Genomic DNA, 14,089 nt, shown 5'->3' on the forward strand with positions numbered 1-14,089 from the left:
ATGGAAGAGGAAAGAAAGGGAAATTAGGAGGAGGGAGTGAGAGGTGAGGAGAAATAGAGGACAAAAGGACAGAGGAGATTAGGAAGAGAGGAGGAAAGATGAGGGCATGGGGAAGAAGGAAGCACAGGAGGTGAGAGAGGAGACAAGAAAAGAGTAACACAAAAGAAAAGAAGGAAAAACAAATGTAAACAAAATGACAAATAATTAGAAACATTGGAAATATTGAAAGAAAGAAGCGAGAATGAAAGGAAACAAGACAAAGAAGGAGGAGGAAGAGGAGGGACAGACGAAGAGAAGCCCAGAGGTGAGTGGACAAACAGTGACAGCACAGCAGAACGTCAAGCAGAGACAACGATTCCTACAGCTCATTACTCGACTGTCTAAGGTGAAGCCACATTTACACACAGAGATAAACACCCAGAATCCTTTGTGCTGCCAAGATGGAGGAGAGGCAGTGAGGTCACAGGCTGACACAGAAACAGTGTTTTGACACAGCAGGCGGCCTCGGTGCAAAGCGCCGCCGCGGAAGACAATCAGTAAACATCTCCTTATGTTTATCTTCTGGGTGTCGGTGTGTCATGGGAGATACCCATGATGTTCTTGTTTTGACTAATCTAACTGGACGATGTCACATTTCCCTCCTTCGAGTGCGGTTTTTGGCGAGATGAAGGGAGACGAGGGACTCTGAGAGGAGTGAATGTCATCTCCCACTACAACAGATTGTATGACTCACTCAGCGCAAACCCTGGCTTCTACAACACTGTTGGTCTATTTCCTGTGTGTAGTGTGTGTGTGTGTGTGGGTTGTGGGGGCAGGGGGACTCACTCGTTCAGTAGGGGCACAGAGGTGCGTCTCTTGCTCTTCTGGACCATGTTGGCCTGATTTCGGAGGGAAATGCGGAGAGTGGATGGAGCCAGTCGACACGGCTCACCGTCCACCTACACACAAACACACAAATACACACACAAACACTCCTCGATTTATCTCATTCTGCTGCAAACATTCATCATGTCACATTATTTTATTTTGGAAAAAGACCACTGTTTCATTAACTGTTGATTACTAATTGTTAATGTGGATGATTATAGCTCTCAAATGAACCTCCAGCCTGTGTGAGGCTGCTCTTCTCGCACCTAAATAACACTATTTTCCATTACCTCTGACTGAATATAATAATAAGAGTATATCTATTCCCACAGGATTTTTTTTTTTTTATTCCTTCCAGAACTTATATATTTTCAATATATGATAAATTATTTTTTACGTTGTTTCTATTGTTGCACGCCCACGCACAAACTTAAACTGCTGATTTTGAAAACACCTCATCCGTTATTAGTTTAAGTTCCTCTTCTAGCTTTATTGTTGTTTATTTGAAGTGAAACGTATTATTTGGATCTATTATGTGCATGTTAAGCTCTTTTTGAGCTGGTAAAAAACCAATAACGAAAAACAACACAGTCAGCAGTGAAAGCACAACACATATATCGTTTGTAGTGTGTCCTCACTTGCACAGGAACAGTCTTGAAGGTGGTTAACACAACTTCTCTGCACTGGTGAAGTCTCTCCCCGTGTCCTCCGACCTGTAGCGCGGCCTGGTGGACGAGAGGGAAACATACACCTCAGGAGCGACCTCATCAAAAGAGACCTCCATTCTTTCTTTTCTGAATCCTGTGTTTCTCTCACCAACGAGGCCATGGTGAAGCCAATAACCTCGATGCAGCCGTCATCGTGGCGCTGGGGCTCAAAGTCCCGGTGGTCTCCTGTGTTTCCCCACGGCATGGTGCCAGCACAGTACCTGTACAGACACGGACACACAAAATGTTTAAAACTCAAATATCAGACATTAATCTATTAACGAACTATATCATGTGGAATCCTTAGCCCATTCAAATGAGCCTACTGAGTTGTGTTGCCTATTGATTAAAAACGTAAGCTAAAGGCCAATTTCAATAGATTATTCTGATTCTGTCAGTGTTCAGTTCTGCATAATAGAAATGAAAATCCATACGGTCATTATAACACATTATAAACTCTGACTCATGTTTTATAAAATTAATGTATGCCCCGATCTTTCTTTTACTAATTCTAGATTTCAGATATATTTAATGATCTTCAGTGGAAGAAAAAGAAAGAAGCAGAGTGACCTCTGTGTGTTCACCCACCTGGGAATGTTTAGAAACACAATGCACTGGAACTTCAGCTCCTGGATCTTTGGGGTTAGATCTGTGCCATCACACTGAGGAGGAAGGAGAATGACAACTACGTGACTGGTGGTGTGAACCAGGGGATCACCAGAAGGGCTCCAAAACTGAGCTCAATGATTCCGTCCATTGTGCTCAGAGGGTTTCGGTGTCCTGCTGGAGGACACTTGAGCGAGGCGGATGTAAAAGGAGCAGTTGAAGGACGCCGCTTTTAATCACCCAGCCGACCTGCTGCCCAGACGTGTCGACATGGAAAACGATACGAAACCCAGAGAGAGAGAGTGTGTTAACACTCACCACCACTCTGACGTGCTTGGACAAATCCCTGGAGCTTCTCTGGAGGAAATCTGAGAATGCAGCCTGCACGCACACACAGACAGACAGAAACAGAGAAAGAGACCCAATCAAACAGAATTACAGTTCATTACATTTCCCTCATTAAAAAGCAATAACTCCCCTGCATGCTTCCTCTCCGAGTGCTGCCTATCATTTCTTCCTTCCACCATCTCTCACAGAATCTACAAATTTTAAGATTTTCTAACATTTGAATGTGACCAGTTCAACAGCCCCACGCCAAGAAGTGAATTAGAAAAGAGCGCCGATAATCAGAAATTCTTCAAACAAGTGCAGAGTAAAAGGTCAAAATGAATTATTGAGAAGTGACGTCTGAAGGTTCACTGAGACATTTGGGACACCGATCGACTTGCACTACTGACACTGTTCATTATTCATCTAAAAGACAAAGATAACATGACTTCCACTTGGATTTAGGTCTACGCTCATCACTCTTCATGGTTTTATATTCTGCTTTGTCTTCACCACCTCTCTCGTCTCTCTTTCATCTGCATTTCCTGTTTGATCTCTTCCCTCTCTTATTCCTCTAATTCGTCTTCTTTCCCATCATCCCTCACTTTCCACAAAAGAGGAAACTTTAAGCTGAACAAGTTTATGCGTGTGTGAATGTGTTTTAATAAGTCAAGAGGGACACTCACTCCTGCATAGAACATCTTGTTGCGGAAGCGACTGTTGAACTTTTCCGGGTTGGCCTCTGGAAACACAGAATCATCCACAGAAAAAAAAAAGGAGATTGCATTAAACGTGCTACCACGATAGTAGAAAAGAAAATGCAAAAACACAAAGGGGTAAAGTAATGGAGTGAGGAACTCTTGAGCCATTTGTGCATGAATATGCATGTTTGTATCTGGATTTATCCTTTTTAATATTTTATTTTATTCTGCTCATGTTTCCTCTACAACGGTGGAGTGGGATGCATTAACTGGAAAGAGAAGGACTTGATGGAATATAAATAGAGTTAACACAGGGTGAAACAACGTTAAAATGCCTTTCGCCCACCTCTGGATTCGTGGAACTCAAGGGTGACGTGAGCGTCGAAGCCCAGGCTGAAGTAGTTGTTGAACACATTCAGAGGCAGCTGAGGACAACGGGAAGTGAAAGCAGTAGAGTAAATATGATACAAAGACAGATTATATCCAGATGGAGCACCAACCCCCCTCCCTTCATGCGTCTCATTATGCTCATCCATAGTGATTCTACTATCCAGCACAGATCACATAACAACAATTATCATTGTTGCTTGTGAGGAGGGTTCACCAATCAGACAGTCTTTGTGGAAATGACTGCATCAGGACTGCATCTGTGGTGACAACTTACAGCTAATCGATCACTTCCTGCTGCCCTGGGTTCAAATTAAAAGTTTTACATGTCAGTGTGAAAATACACACACACTCTAAGGGCCTGACCTTCTGTGTTCCCTCCTCTGGCTGGACAACACTTTTCTCTACGAGGAGGTTCCACCTGTCGAGCTGGACGACTGATCCGTCCTCCACTTGACACAACACTTTGGACACCGGCTCATCAGTGTATCCCTGCACAGAGACACACAAACACAGTTCACATTATTGCATTAGGAGCATAAAGTCAGCAGTTGCAGAATGTTTATTATTACACACACATACAGAGCACAGTAACAAGTAAAGTAAAGTAATCTTTTATCTTTTCTTCTGCAACAAGTGATACACACAAGGATACAATATGATGATAGTAGTACTCATCCTTGTTAAGTCACAAGGACTTTCACACTCAGTTTGGAGCTTTAACAACTACATAGACGAGAAAAGTAAAAGGAAAGAAGCAGGAATAGAAAGGAATGGATAAGGAAAGGATATGGAAAGAGGGGGAGGGAAAATGGAAAACGGCAGTGCTACACTAGTTGTGTGGTAATGAAATACAAAAGATGCATCTTTATAGAGATTTGTAGAATGTTTGATCACTTCAGGTTTTTCCTCAGACTTCTGTCTAATAGCAGCAACAAGAAGTTTGATGTATTATCACCGCTACAAACCCACATAAAGAAAATTCTAATGGAGGGTGTGGGTGCCTGTAAAAGGTCTCTTCTTCTTTGTAGCAGTACAGTTATGCAATGTGTGTCTGTGTGTGTGTGTGTGTGTGTGTGTGTGTGTGTGTGTGTGTGTGTGTGTGTGTGTGTGTGTGTCAACGGGCAGGTTCTGATGCTGCACTTTTCCTGATTTTAATAAGAAAACTTGCAGCAGCCTCCTCCTTTTATTTTTAAGAGGAATGATGCATGTAATCTTTTCTGTTTTTCCCCACTTTGAAGGTCCCTTTCATCATCTTAATGTTACATTTCCATAATGTTTAGCGACTTCACGACAGATGGATTATAAACGGCAGACGGACAGAAAAGTGAGATATTTGCATTAAAGGGTAAACAATTTTGAAATGTTGTAGGATTGTTATGGATTTAAAAAAGTTTATGTATGGTTTTCAGAAAAAAAAATTACTTGACAATTAGTACAGCATCAACTATATTTTACATTTTAAATTTCATTTTAAAAGGTATACTTCATCTCTAAGTCACATCTCCTCCTACGTCACTGAGAGACTTGGAAACAGAGCAGCCTTCAAACCAAGCAATTCCCTGTAGCCTCCGATCTGCCCTGAGTCAGAACCTTTTGTCTTCTAAACTAAACAACGGCCGAAGCTTCTGTGGAGCCACAAACCTCACTACCTGCTCCCGGAAATAAACCTTGTTCAGAAGATGAAAATACACACAGCACCTTTAACAAAAAGGGGAAAATGACCCGTACACTTATCACTTTCTGTCATAGATGTTGAGTAAGTGGTCATTACTGAGCCAGAGCACTGAGCTATAATCAGTGATTGTAACTTTAAAAACAAAAATCTTTTGGAACATGATTAATGCTAGTTTTTTTTTTTTTTTGTACAAACATAAAACTTGACTGATATGATTAATTTAATGTGTGGATTTTAAATGCTTGTATACTTGTAGTCTCAACACATGACTGTGTGGTGTTTCCTTGATGTGTTGTGTTGTGTTGTGTTGTGTTGTAAGGAGGTCTGATGGGGGTTAAATGTCACGGTTCAGAGGATGAGATACACAGGAAGTGAGCGCTCTGAAGTTTTTCTGTCCGAGAGGAAATTCATTTTAACCAAATCAATATTGGTCCAAATTAAACATCTTTATTATTTGCCTGAGCCATTTATTTTTCATATAGCCTGTAGATTTATTACTTTCTATTAATTTATTTTGGATGTTCTGGCGTAGTTATTGCTTTTTCTTTCGTCTCAGTTGTATCTTAATATCTTTTTTCCAGCTGCGATCAACCCACAGAGATTATTGCACTTTGATATAATTTTAATTTTAATCATGATGTGGTTAAATAATTTGACCTCACAGTGATTAAACAGACAAAACAGACACTCAGGGATGAATTAATACAGGGAGGAGAAGCTGCCACATCCTGTCGTTCTCTGTCAACTCCGCCACACAAGTCAAGGCTAGGAACTCACCCCGCCCCAGTTGAGCGTCCTGGCGAGGTCATTTCCTGTTCCCAGAGGAAGAACAGCGACCGGGGGCTGGGGATTCATCTGCAGCTCGTCAAGAGTAGACAAGATCCACCCCACCTATACAGAGACCAAGGTTCAAATGGAACATATAAATTTTATCACTAATGCTGGGAAAAAAAAAGTAACGACAAGCATCGGCAGTTTTTGGCAACTTATTCAGTTAAATGTGCTGTGCTGTCTTAGCTTTACTTACATGAATACAAATATATGTGTATTCTGAGCCAGTTCTTTTTTTATCCTCTATTTTTAGTTTTCCAAATAAAAATCAATGAAATATACAGAACAGAATAGAATGCAGTCTCACCGTGCCGTCCCCTCCACAGGCCAGGATCCTCAGATTTGGCACTTTCCGATACAGCTCCAACCTAAACAATTCCCAGAGTGGACACACAGCAGAAAGGCTGGTTGGAGAATGAAAGCAGCTTCTTTGGCAGAGAGCGCTGCTGATTGGTGTCGAGTGGGTGTAATTGGTCCAAGTTCCATGTAAATTGCATGACCCATGGTTAGTGTGTTTGAATGAATGAGGACAATGACTAAAACTGAACTGGGAGGATTTAGCATATTTTCTCCCTCAAGCAGTGGATTGCGATAAGCGTGCGTTGCAGGGTGAAGATTTAAGTGGGACATCATCACTAAATTGGCTGCAGAAGATGGACAGTTTTAAACTGAATTCACTCTTGACACTCATAAAATGTTTTCTAGTTAAAAGACTGTCAGACTCAGAGTGTCACGTTGACTTTATTCTGAAGGTTTAAAGAGAATAATTTGTTATAAAAGCCCAGCACTTTTCTCCTCTGAATGGTACTTACGCCTCTCGCAGCCCGCCTTGTGACAGGTCAAACACTTGTCGCGGGTTCAAGATCCACATAAACATCTGTAACACCTTGGCACCCTAAGGACAGGAAGACGTACAATAAAAGGTTTCAGAAATGCAACATTATTATATACCACAACAGGGACAAGTCTGAGAGAAAAGAAGTAAAACGACACTACAATACAGGTTTTTGGTTCGTGAAATCAAAAATATATCTTCCAATGGAAATCAACACATAAAAAAATGAGAATCAAAAGAAATATGGGGCCTTTAAGCTGTGAGTCTGAATCATCTGCAGGTTCAGCTTGTAGTAAAATATCTCATTCAAATCCAGCATGATATAAGAACAATGGTGAAGTTCTCCAATAAAATCTGATCATCTGATAAAACTAATCCCATTGATTTCATTTGAAATAAATCATCTCCACAGCATCCTGTTGAGATCAAGGCAGTGGAGGTGTAAATTAATAACAGATCTTTCATTAAAATCTGTCATGATGCAACATGAAGTTATCTCTTTTATGACGGAGTTCAGACGGAAGGTGGCTGGTTGAATCCACCATCAGACTGAAAGTGAGTCATTTTCCTGAAATAAAACATACTTGCTGATCAAAAGACGCAGAGTCCTAAAGTCACAAGCAGTCACTCTGACAGTAAATTACATTACACACATGACCTTCCCCCCTGCCACTTATCCAGATTAAATAAAGATACCTGCTGTGTGTGTAAAGAGTTTACCAACCTGGTTGCCTCCACTCTTGGGGTTGACAAACACCAAAATGGGCTTCATGAGAGGGGAAGGGAGCGGCTTCAACATGAACGGGCGCCATTTAGACTCCTAAAGGATAAAAGGACGGAAGAGAATGGGAGGATCGTGAGCCAAAAGCCACCTCAAACCCGGTCTGAGACAACTTTTAGAGCAAGAAGTGAAAAATGAAACAGTGCGATCAGGAAATAAAAAAATAAAAAGCGCCAATACTCTCTGTCATGTTACTTACATCCAGGCCCTTTTTGCTCGTCCTTCGTTTGAAAGACGTCCGCTTTTTTCTTCTAGCAGAGTTCTTAAGTGAGCTCTGGGGTACAAACACAAACACACACACAAAGTTCAACTGTTAGTTCACTGTCAGTACGTCCCCTGTGATGGTAATTAAATGTGCAGTGAACCATGCGATGTAAGTTTGTGTGTGTGTGTGTGTGTGTCACGACAAAGACACAAACCCAGAGTTCCCTCACACAGATCAGACGTGTGTCAGCTCATATCACATCATAGCCAACATCTCCCTCTCTATATCGCACACACGCACACACACGTACACACACACAGAGATCTTGACACAGTCCTTTTAGAGTTTTATATTTAGATCCAACATCATTTCTCATTAATGTCACCAAATGACAGACGGTGAACTGCATCAGCCGCTGGACTGTCTCTGTCTTTGCACTGGGTGTGTGTGTGTGTGTGTGTGTGTATGTGTGTGTGTGTGTACACCTGTGGTTTCCTGACTTTGATTATCCAGGAGGGTGGGACTATGACACCAGCGTGGGCCCCCAGGGAGCACGGCTCCTCAATCTGGTGCAGCATGAAACACGTAACCTTGTTGTGGAACTGCAACCCAAAAAAAAAAAGTAGTTATTGTTTGTTCTGTTTACTGATCATCTCATCAAAGTAAATATGAAATCTAAGTAAAAAGATGTTTTGTTGGCGAGTTACTCACAGCCTGTTTACACCAGGAACAACTGATGGCGATAATTTCTTTGCTGTGGAAGAACTTCTGCTGGAAACTCTGCAGAAACAAACAGAAAAAACCCGAGGTTGACTTTGGGAACAATAATAACTCAACAGGATTACAGCAAGTGCGTGTGCTGGTCTCTCCGTGTGTGCTTACTTTTCCACACTGTCTACATTTGCCTTCTTGTCTTCGTCTGTGGACCCAGTGATGTCTCAGGATGCTCTGCTGCCAGAGAGAGAGAGGGAGGGAGAGAGAGAGAGAGAGAGAGAGAGAAACTCTCTGACATGTTTTTCTCACAGTGTAAAAATGACGACAATAATTCCACCTCTCTCACATTTTGACGCAATGGAGACACTTACATCTCTGAGGCATCGGGATCCTCCCTCTCTAAAGGTCGGCTTACATCGAAAGTTGATCTTTGCAGAGAAACAAAAAGAACAAACACTGAACTTTGGTACAAAATATAAGTAACAGCATAATATACAACCAAAGGTTTAAGAAATGGGAAAGCCTACATGAATATAACTAGACTAATCATAATTTCACAATTAAAAGTGAAAACTGCTGACATAAAAAAGTCCTGCCCTTTATCCCGCTGTGATCTAACCCATCCAACTTTATCAGGACACAATAAGGATATTTAAAGAAGATATAAAATGAATTCATTCAAATCATTTGGATAAATTAGACAATAAAATGTATGAGTAAAACATGACTATAGGTAAAAGTAACTCTGTGGGTGTTACCTTCTCTAGTTGCTCTATGCAGCCAGTGTGAACAACGATCTTACATGCTGCACATTTCCTCCTGGGGGCCGACTTCTTAAAGGAGAAAACAGACACACAACACCAAAAACACAAGCAGCATGAGGATGGAAATCCAAAAATACACAGTGTGTTGAAGGTGGTTCAGCATCTCTCACACTCATGACTGTAATTAACTGGGCTGAAAAGCAACAACATTTTCTATTTTAGGTTCAATAAAATCAGGCTTGTGCGGAAGCAGATTGATGACAATCCATCTGACTGCTGTAGACATTCAGCTAAAATTCAAAAGATTCAAGTATGAATGTCTGTAGTTAAGACTGGACCACGTCAGCTAGTGCGGCTAAAGACAAATATATTATTCCTGCTAATGAAAACTAAAGCTTGATATCAGATGTGTAAGAAAAAACTGAATTGATGGTCCAGAGACACCTCATCCATTTATCACACAGTGTAAATGGCAATAAAAAATAACAGGCATGCACTCAAGATGCCAAAGTGCTGTTTGCTTTCAATAAATATTATTCCTTCACTGCCCCTCCTTTTACAAACTAGTCATTATGTGTAATAATACGACAGCTGATAATGGAGCGGTCACTGGGTTTGCTCTTCGCTGTCACACTGAGCAGGATTTAATGACACAGTGTTTCCTTCCCATTAAAAGAAAACAACAAAAAAAATTAAACTAAATATCAGTCTGGTGAAACACGGGTAAGTTATGGGCCCAGCTGTTACCACACAGGTTTCTAGCTGGTTAACATTAAACCGTGCTGACAATATTCATGACTTTGACACTCCAGTCATGGATTTAATGAGTTTATCAGTTGATTAGTAGAGCCAAATGGAAATATGCCACCATTTGATCTGACCTATTGTGAAATTATCAGTAGACGTCTCTCTCATTATGTAAGAGTCTTTTACAGTCTCTTCCTGTCCCAAAAGGCCTTTTTTGGTCCTTTTGACCTAATTTTCTTCCTCTTTGTATTCACTTGATGTAATTATTTTCTTATATTTGGGTAAATTGTGCTCCTGCTTTGTTTCTAGACAGATTTGTTTTTTTGTTCTGACCATCCCTAGATGAGACAAAACAACAGTAACAGGTCGCTTAGCTGACACACTGATATGTAGGAGATGCTGTGTTATTAACTTGTTTTTTTCATTTCATAATTGTACAGTCAAAGTAGACTTGCAAACAAAACTACAGCTGGCACGTTAGTGTGCCTCTGTGAAGCTGCCTCAGCTGCAGCCTGTACACTGCCAGCTTTTTTTTCCTCCTGATGACGAAAATTAAATCTTCCGTATCCAGCCAAGAACAGGTAGGAATGTGTTTGTTCGTGTCATCCATGACTTCTGAAAGCAACCTTAGATTCCTCTGAGGTCAGACCGTCCTCTTAAGTAGGCCAATCGCACGCACGGCTAGTGGAATATTTATCTAATTAAATTCATGACAGAGGGAGATTTATTTTTGCTGCAGCTCCGTCAAACTGGCAAAAACGCTCTGTAATTGCACACCATGGATGGAATTGTGCAGATCTGCCATTATATTATTTTGAGAATTAAATGTTATTTCTCAGCTCTGCATTTCAGATTCTGCTCCTTGGAGGAGGTATGAAGAGGACGGAGGGAGATTTCTACTGTGTGCTCGTGATTAAAGCACTTTCTCTGCTTCTCTGGGTAACGTCTCTATCTGCTGCTGCTGCTGCTTTGTAGACATGGTTCACCTGAGTGAGTGTGAAGAATCCTGTTTAAAGTAACGCTGGATTACTCAAAGTTTCAGGCTTCAAGGCACCAAAAGGCTCACTTGCAGAAAAAGGCAGATAAATGTTAAAAATTTGCTGCTTTTCAATAAACTGTCAGTAAAAGAGAAGTCTTCACACACACACACACACACACACACACACAGAGGAGTGGTCAATGTGTCCATCACTCACTGCGGTCTTGAGCAGGCAGGTGTCCTCTCCGAGATAGCAGAGCTCCCCTGAACAGCTGGTCTCCATCCACAGATGATCCCCGTTCGCAGCGTTCTCCTGCAGACGCAAAAGAGAGGGAGAAACGGATATAATAGCATTATTCCCAGGCACATTAAACTGCAAACATATGCACAGAAACAGTCAGCAGTGGAAGCGGGCAACAAGTTTGCCGAGCACGTAATTGCCGCTGTTGAGTGGGTGGGTAATTTCACAGTGCATGTTGATTTAAATGTGATAATCAAATCACTACAGGGGCCGATTTCAGTGCAAACACACACACACACATATACATATATACATATAAACATGTAAGGATGTATGATTCCATGTGTGTGTTATCTGTAAAAGTACAGCACTAAGGTTCACTATGAACATTTCAGAAATAGCCTTGTGGTTAGTTCACAGTTTTATTGACTCAATCAACCAAAACTACAACTTTTTTGAAAATGTATTAAATAATAAAGTCATTAGTGACATGTGGCCTTTCACCAGCAATATCTGATCAATTCATCAGTTGAGAGTACAAGTGAAGGATTGCATCAAACTTGAGGAAATTCCCTCAGGCGGTTCATGACAACTGGACGGACGGTTTTCAAACACGAAAGAGAAGATATGAAACCTGACAATATCTAGTCAGGAAACAGATCTTAATTATACACCAAAACTCAACGCAAATAGATCATCTGGGTCAACAGAAGTGAAGCTATATGTGATGTGGTAAAGATGCTCTTTGCCTCTTATGAGAGTCCGAGTCACTTGTTGATCTACTGTCATTACACTGCTTTGGAAAAACACCTCTAAACATGAAATGGATTTTACAGTTGTTTTCTCACGAAGATGCTTGAAGGAGATGAGGCCCCTGGACTGTGAGCAGAGGGGGCCGAAGCTAATCTCTCTCCTTGCTCAGAGATTAAAATTCCCCTGCTAAGGAAATCACTCACAGCCACTCATACACATCTACAGAGGAAAATATTAAGCCTTTCCTTCTGACTTTGTACTTCTGCCATGTAAAAGGAGCCGAAGCGCTTCAGTAAATCAACCCACCAGTGTATGATAATGACTGAATCTCTGATGTGCATCAACACATACCAAGCACATTTTACTTCCTATCCATTAATGACACATGGTTCATTTCGTACCTGAGTTTTTGGGATAGTAGTGTGGATCAACTTTCCTCAACTCTATAGTGAATGTGTTTTGAATGATTTTTTTTTTGTCTGTGTTTGTTCTTATTTTGAGCCCTGTGTGATTTAAATTGAAAATAAGATGGTTATACAGAAGCAAAAACCTCCCCCTGTCACAGTCATTCTTTCCTTGTTGAATTAGATAAAAATAGACGCCTGCCTTTCTTCTGTGAAATCTGTTGTAAACAATGTAAAGTTTGCAGCAGTTGTGAGTTTTGTTTTTTTTTTTGCCCACTCTGTTTAAGAAACATTACAAAGTCAGAACCAACAGGATCTTCAGATATTTTTAAGTAAATATATAAAAGATATAAATTATGGTATAAAAGTAATAGATGCACTAAACCAACATTAACAAACGCCCATTAACTTTATGCTGCTCATATCCATTTATATCGGACTGTCTTCTTAAAGAAATAAAAATACTACCTCCGCCCTGTTGCGGTTATGGATGACACAAACACCAACACCGAGCCTCAGACTGCATCCACACTGACACTGAACTTGGTTTGGTTACGTTTAGTTCAGCTCTATCTGACTTTGTGGGACAAAGATTTTAGACTTAGATGAAGAAAAAGCTCCTGAGTACAGAAAATGTCTCCCCTTTCCTTTGATTTTATGATTCCTTTTATGATGAAATGACCGTTAGACAACATTGCACGCACTTATGAATAATACAGGGATTAATTTTTGTCACCACAGATTGCAGATTGCCGAGATATCAGCAACATAAATTTTGCATGTGTTCATCAGGCAAGAACAAATTCTAAATTTTTTTTTAATAATTATTATTTTTTTGTGTGTTTTGTAGAGTTTGCTTCGCATTTTCTGCATCATCTTGACATTTCCCACAGCATTGGCCCTTTGTCACTTCTCGAAAGATAATTTTTCATTTTTCATTTTTAATGGCTCTTGTTGTTTTGTGAGGCATTTTCAGGAGTGGAATCCATTAAACCCCTCAAAAAAGTCACATTCCAAAAAGTCCTGACAAATAAGAACTTTTTCTTCATTTATACACATACACAAAGTAATGATCAACAACCCAAAGGAAAAATTGTTGTTTTTCCATTTTATATGAACATATGGCCGTTAAAACCAGTCTGCTGACAAATCTGTTGGCATGAAAATCCAAATGTCATTCAGTGACTCAGCTGAACAGAACGAGGACAACACAGACTGTGTCTTTGTGCAGTATGTGAGCCTTCATGAGGATAAACTTAAAGAAGATTTTAGCTCTTTTAAAGATCCTATGTCATACAAAGGAAGACGTCCAAGCTCCAGGTTATATATTAACACTGAAAGTGTTCACGTTTCTCTGGCTCTGCTATGGCCTCTTGGATTGTCCTGCCCCGTTTTCGCTGCTTGTTTTCTCTTCATTCTTGTCCTAATGGTGGAGTTGGCATTAGTGCAACTAAGCACTTAAGACCATCTCCACTGTTTCCCTCTCGCTGTTTGTTTGTACTTTTTTTGCATGTTTTTGCACCATACAACACTCCTGTTTTATGCATTTAGCTTTTTGTTAT

The 14,089-nt window shown here is 40.5% G+C and overlaps 1 protein-coding gene across 9 annotated transcripts in view; it reads right to left on the bottom strand.

Annotated features, from left to right (window-relative positions):
* The window catches only part of dgki (diacylglycerol kinase, iota), a 50,287-nt gene that overhangs the window by 11,286 nt on the left and 24,912 nt on the right, over positions 1-14,089 (bottom strand). For 4 of the 9 annotated variants that reach the window (XM_029494757.1, XM_029494756.1, XM_029494752.1 and 1 more), the window contains exons 3-21: positions 11,347-11,442; positions 9,398-9,472; positions 9,011-9,067; positions 8,808-8,876; positions 8,637-8,705; positions 8,411-8,527; positions 7,920-7,994; positions 7,664-7,759; positions 6,917-6,999; positions 6,412-6,472; positions 6,051-6,164; positions 3,962-4,087; positions 3,555-3,633; positions 3,194-3,249; positions 2,499-2,561; positions 2,163-2,236; positions 1,684-1,795; positions 1,506-1,592; positions 826-938 (exon numbers count right to left, since the gene is read on the bottom strand). In XM_029494757.1, coding sequence (XP_029350617.1) covers positions 826-938; positions 1,506-1,592; positions 1,684-1,795; positions 2,163-2,236; positions 2,499-2,561; positions 3,194-3,249; positions 3,555-3,633; positions 3,962-4,087; positions 6,051-6,164; positions 6,412-6,472; positions 6,917-6,999; positions 7,664-7,759; positions 7,920-7,994; positions 8,411-8,527; positions 8,637-8,705; positions 8,808-8,876; positions 9,011-9,067; positions 9,398-9,472; positions 11,347-11,442 — 1,622 coding nt within the window. Of the gene's footprint in view, positions 1-825; positions 939-1,505; positions 1,593-1,683; positions 1,796-2,162; positions 2,237-2,498; positions 2,562-3,193; positions 3,250-3,554; positions 3,634-3,961; positions 4,088-6,050; positions 6,165-6,411; positions 6,473-6,916; positions 7,000-7,663; positions 7,760-7,919; positions 7,995-8,410; positions 8,528-8,636; positions 8,706-8,807; positions 8,877-9,010; positions 9,077-9,397; positions 9,473-11,346; positions 11,443-14,089 lie in introns of those variants that run through there. The other 5 variants (XM_029494759.1, XM_029494753.1, XM_029494754.1 and 2 more) reach the window with 4 other exon arrangements.

This window comes from Echeneis naucrates, chromosome 23, assembly GCF_900963305.1.
Source record: "Echeneis naucrates chromosome 23, fEcheNa1.1, whole genome shotgun sequence".
Lineage (NCBI taxonomy): Eukaryota > Metazoa > Chordata > Actinopteri > Carangiformes > Echeneidae > Echeneis > Echeneis naucrates.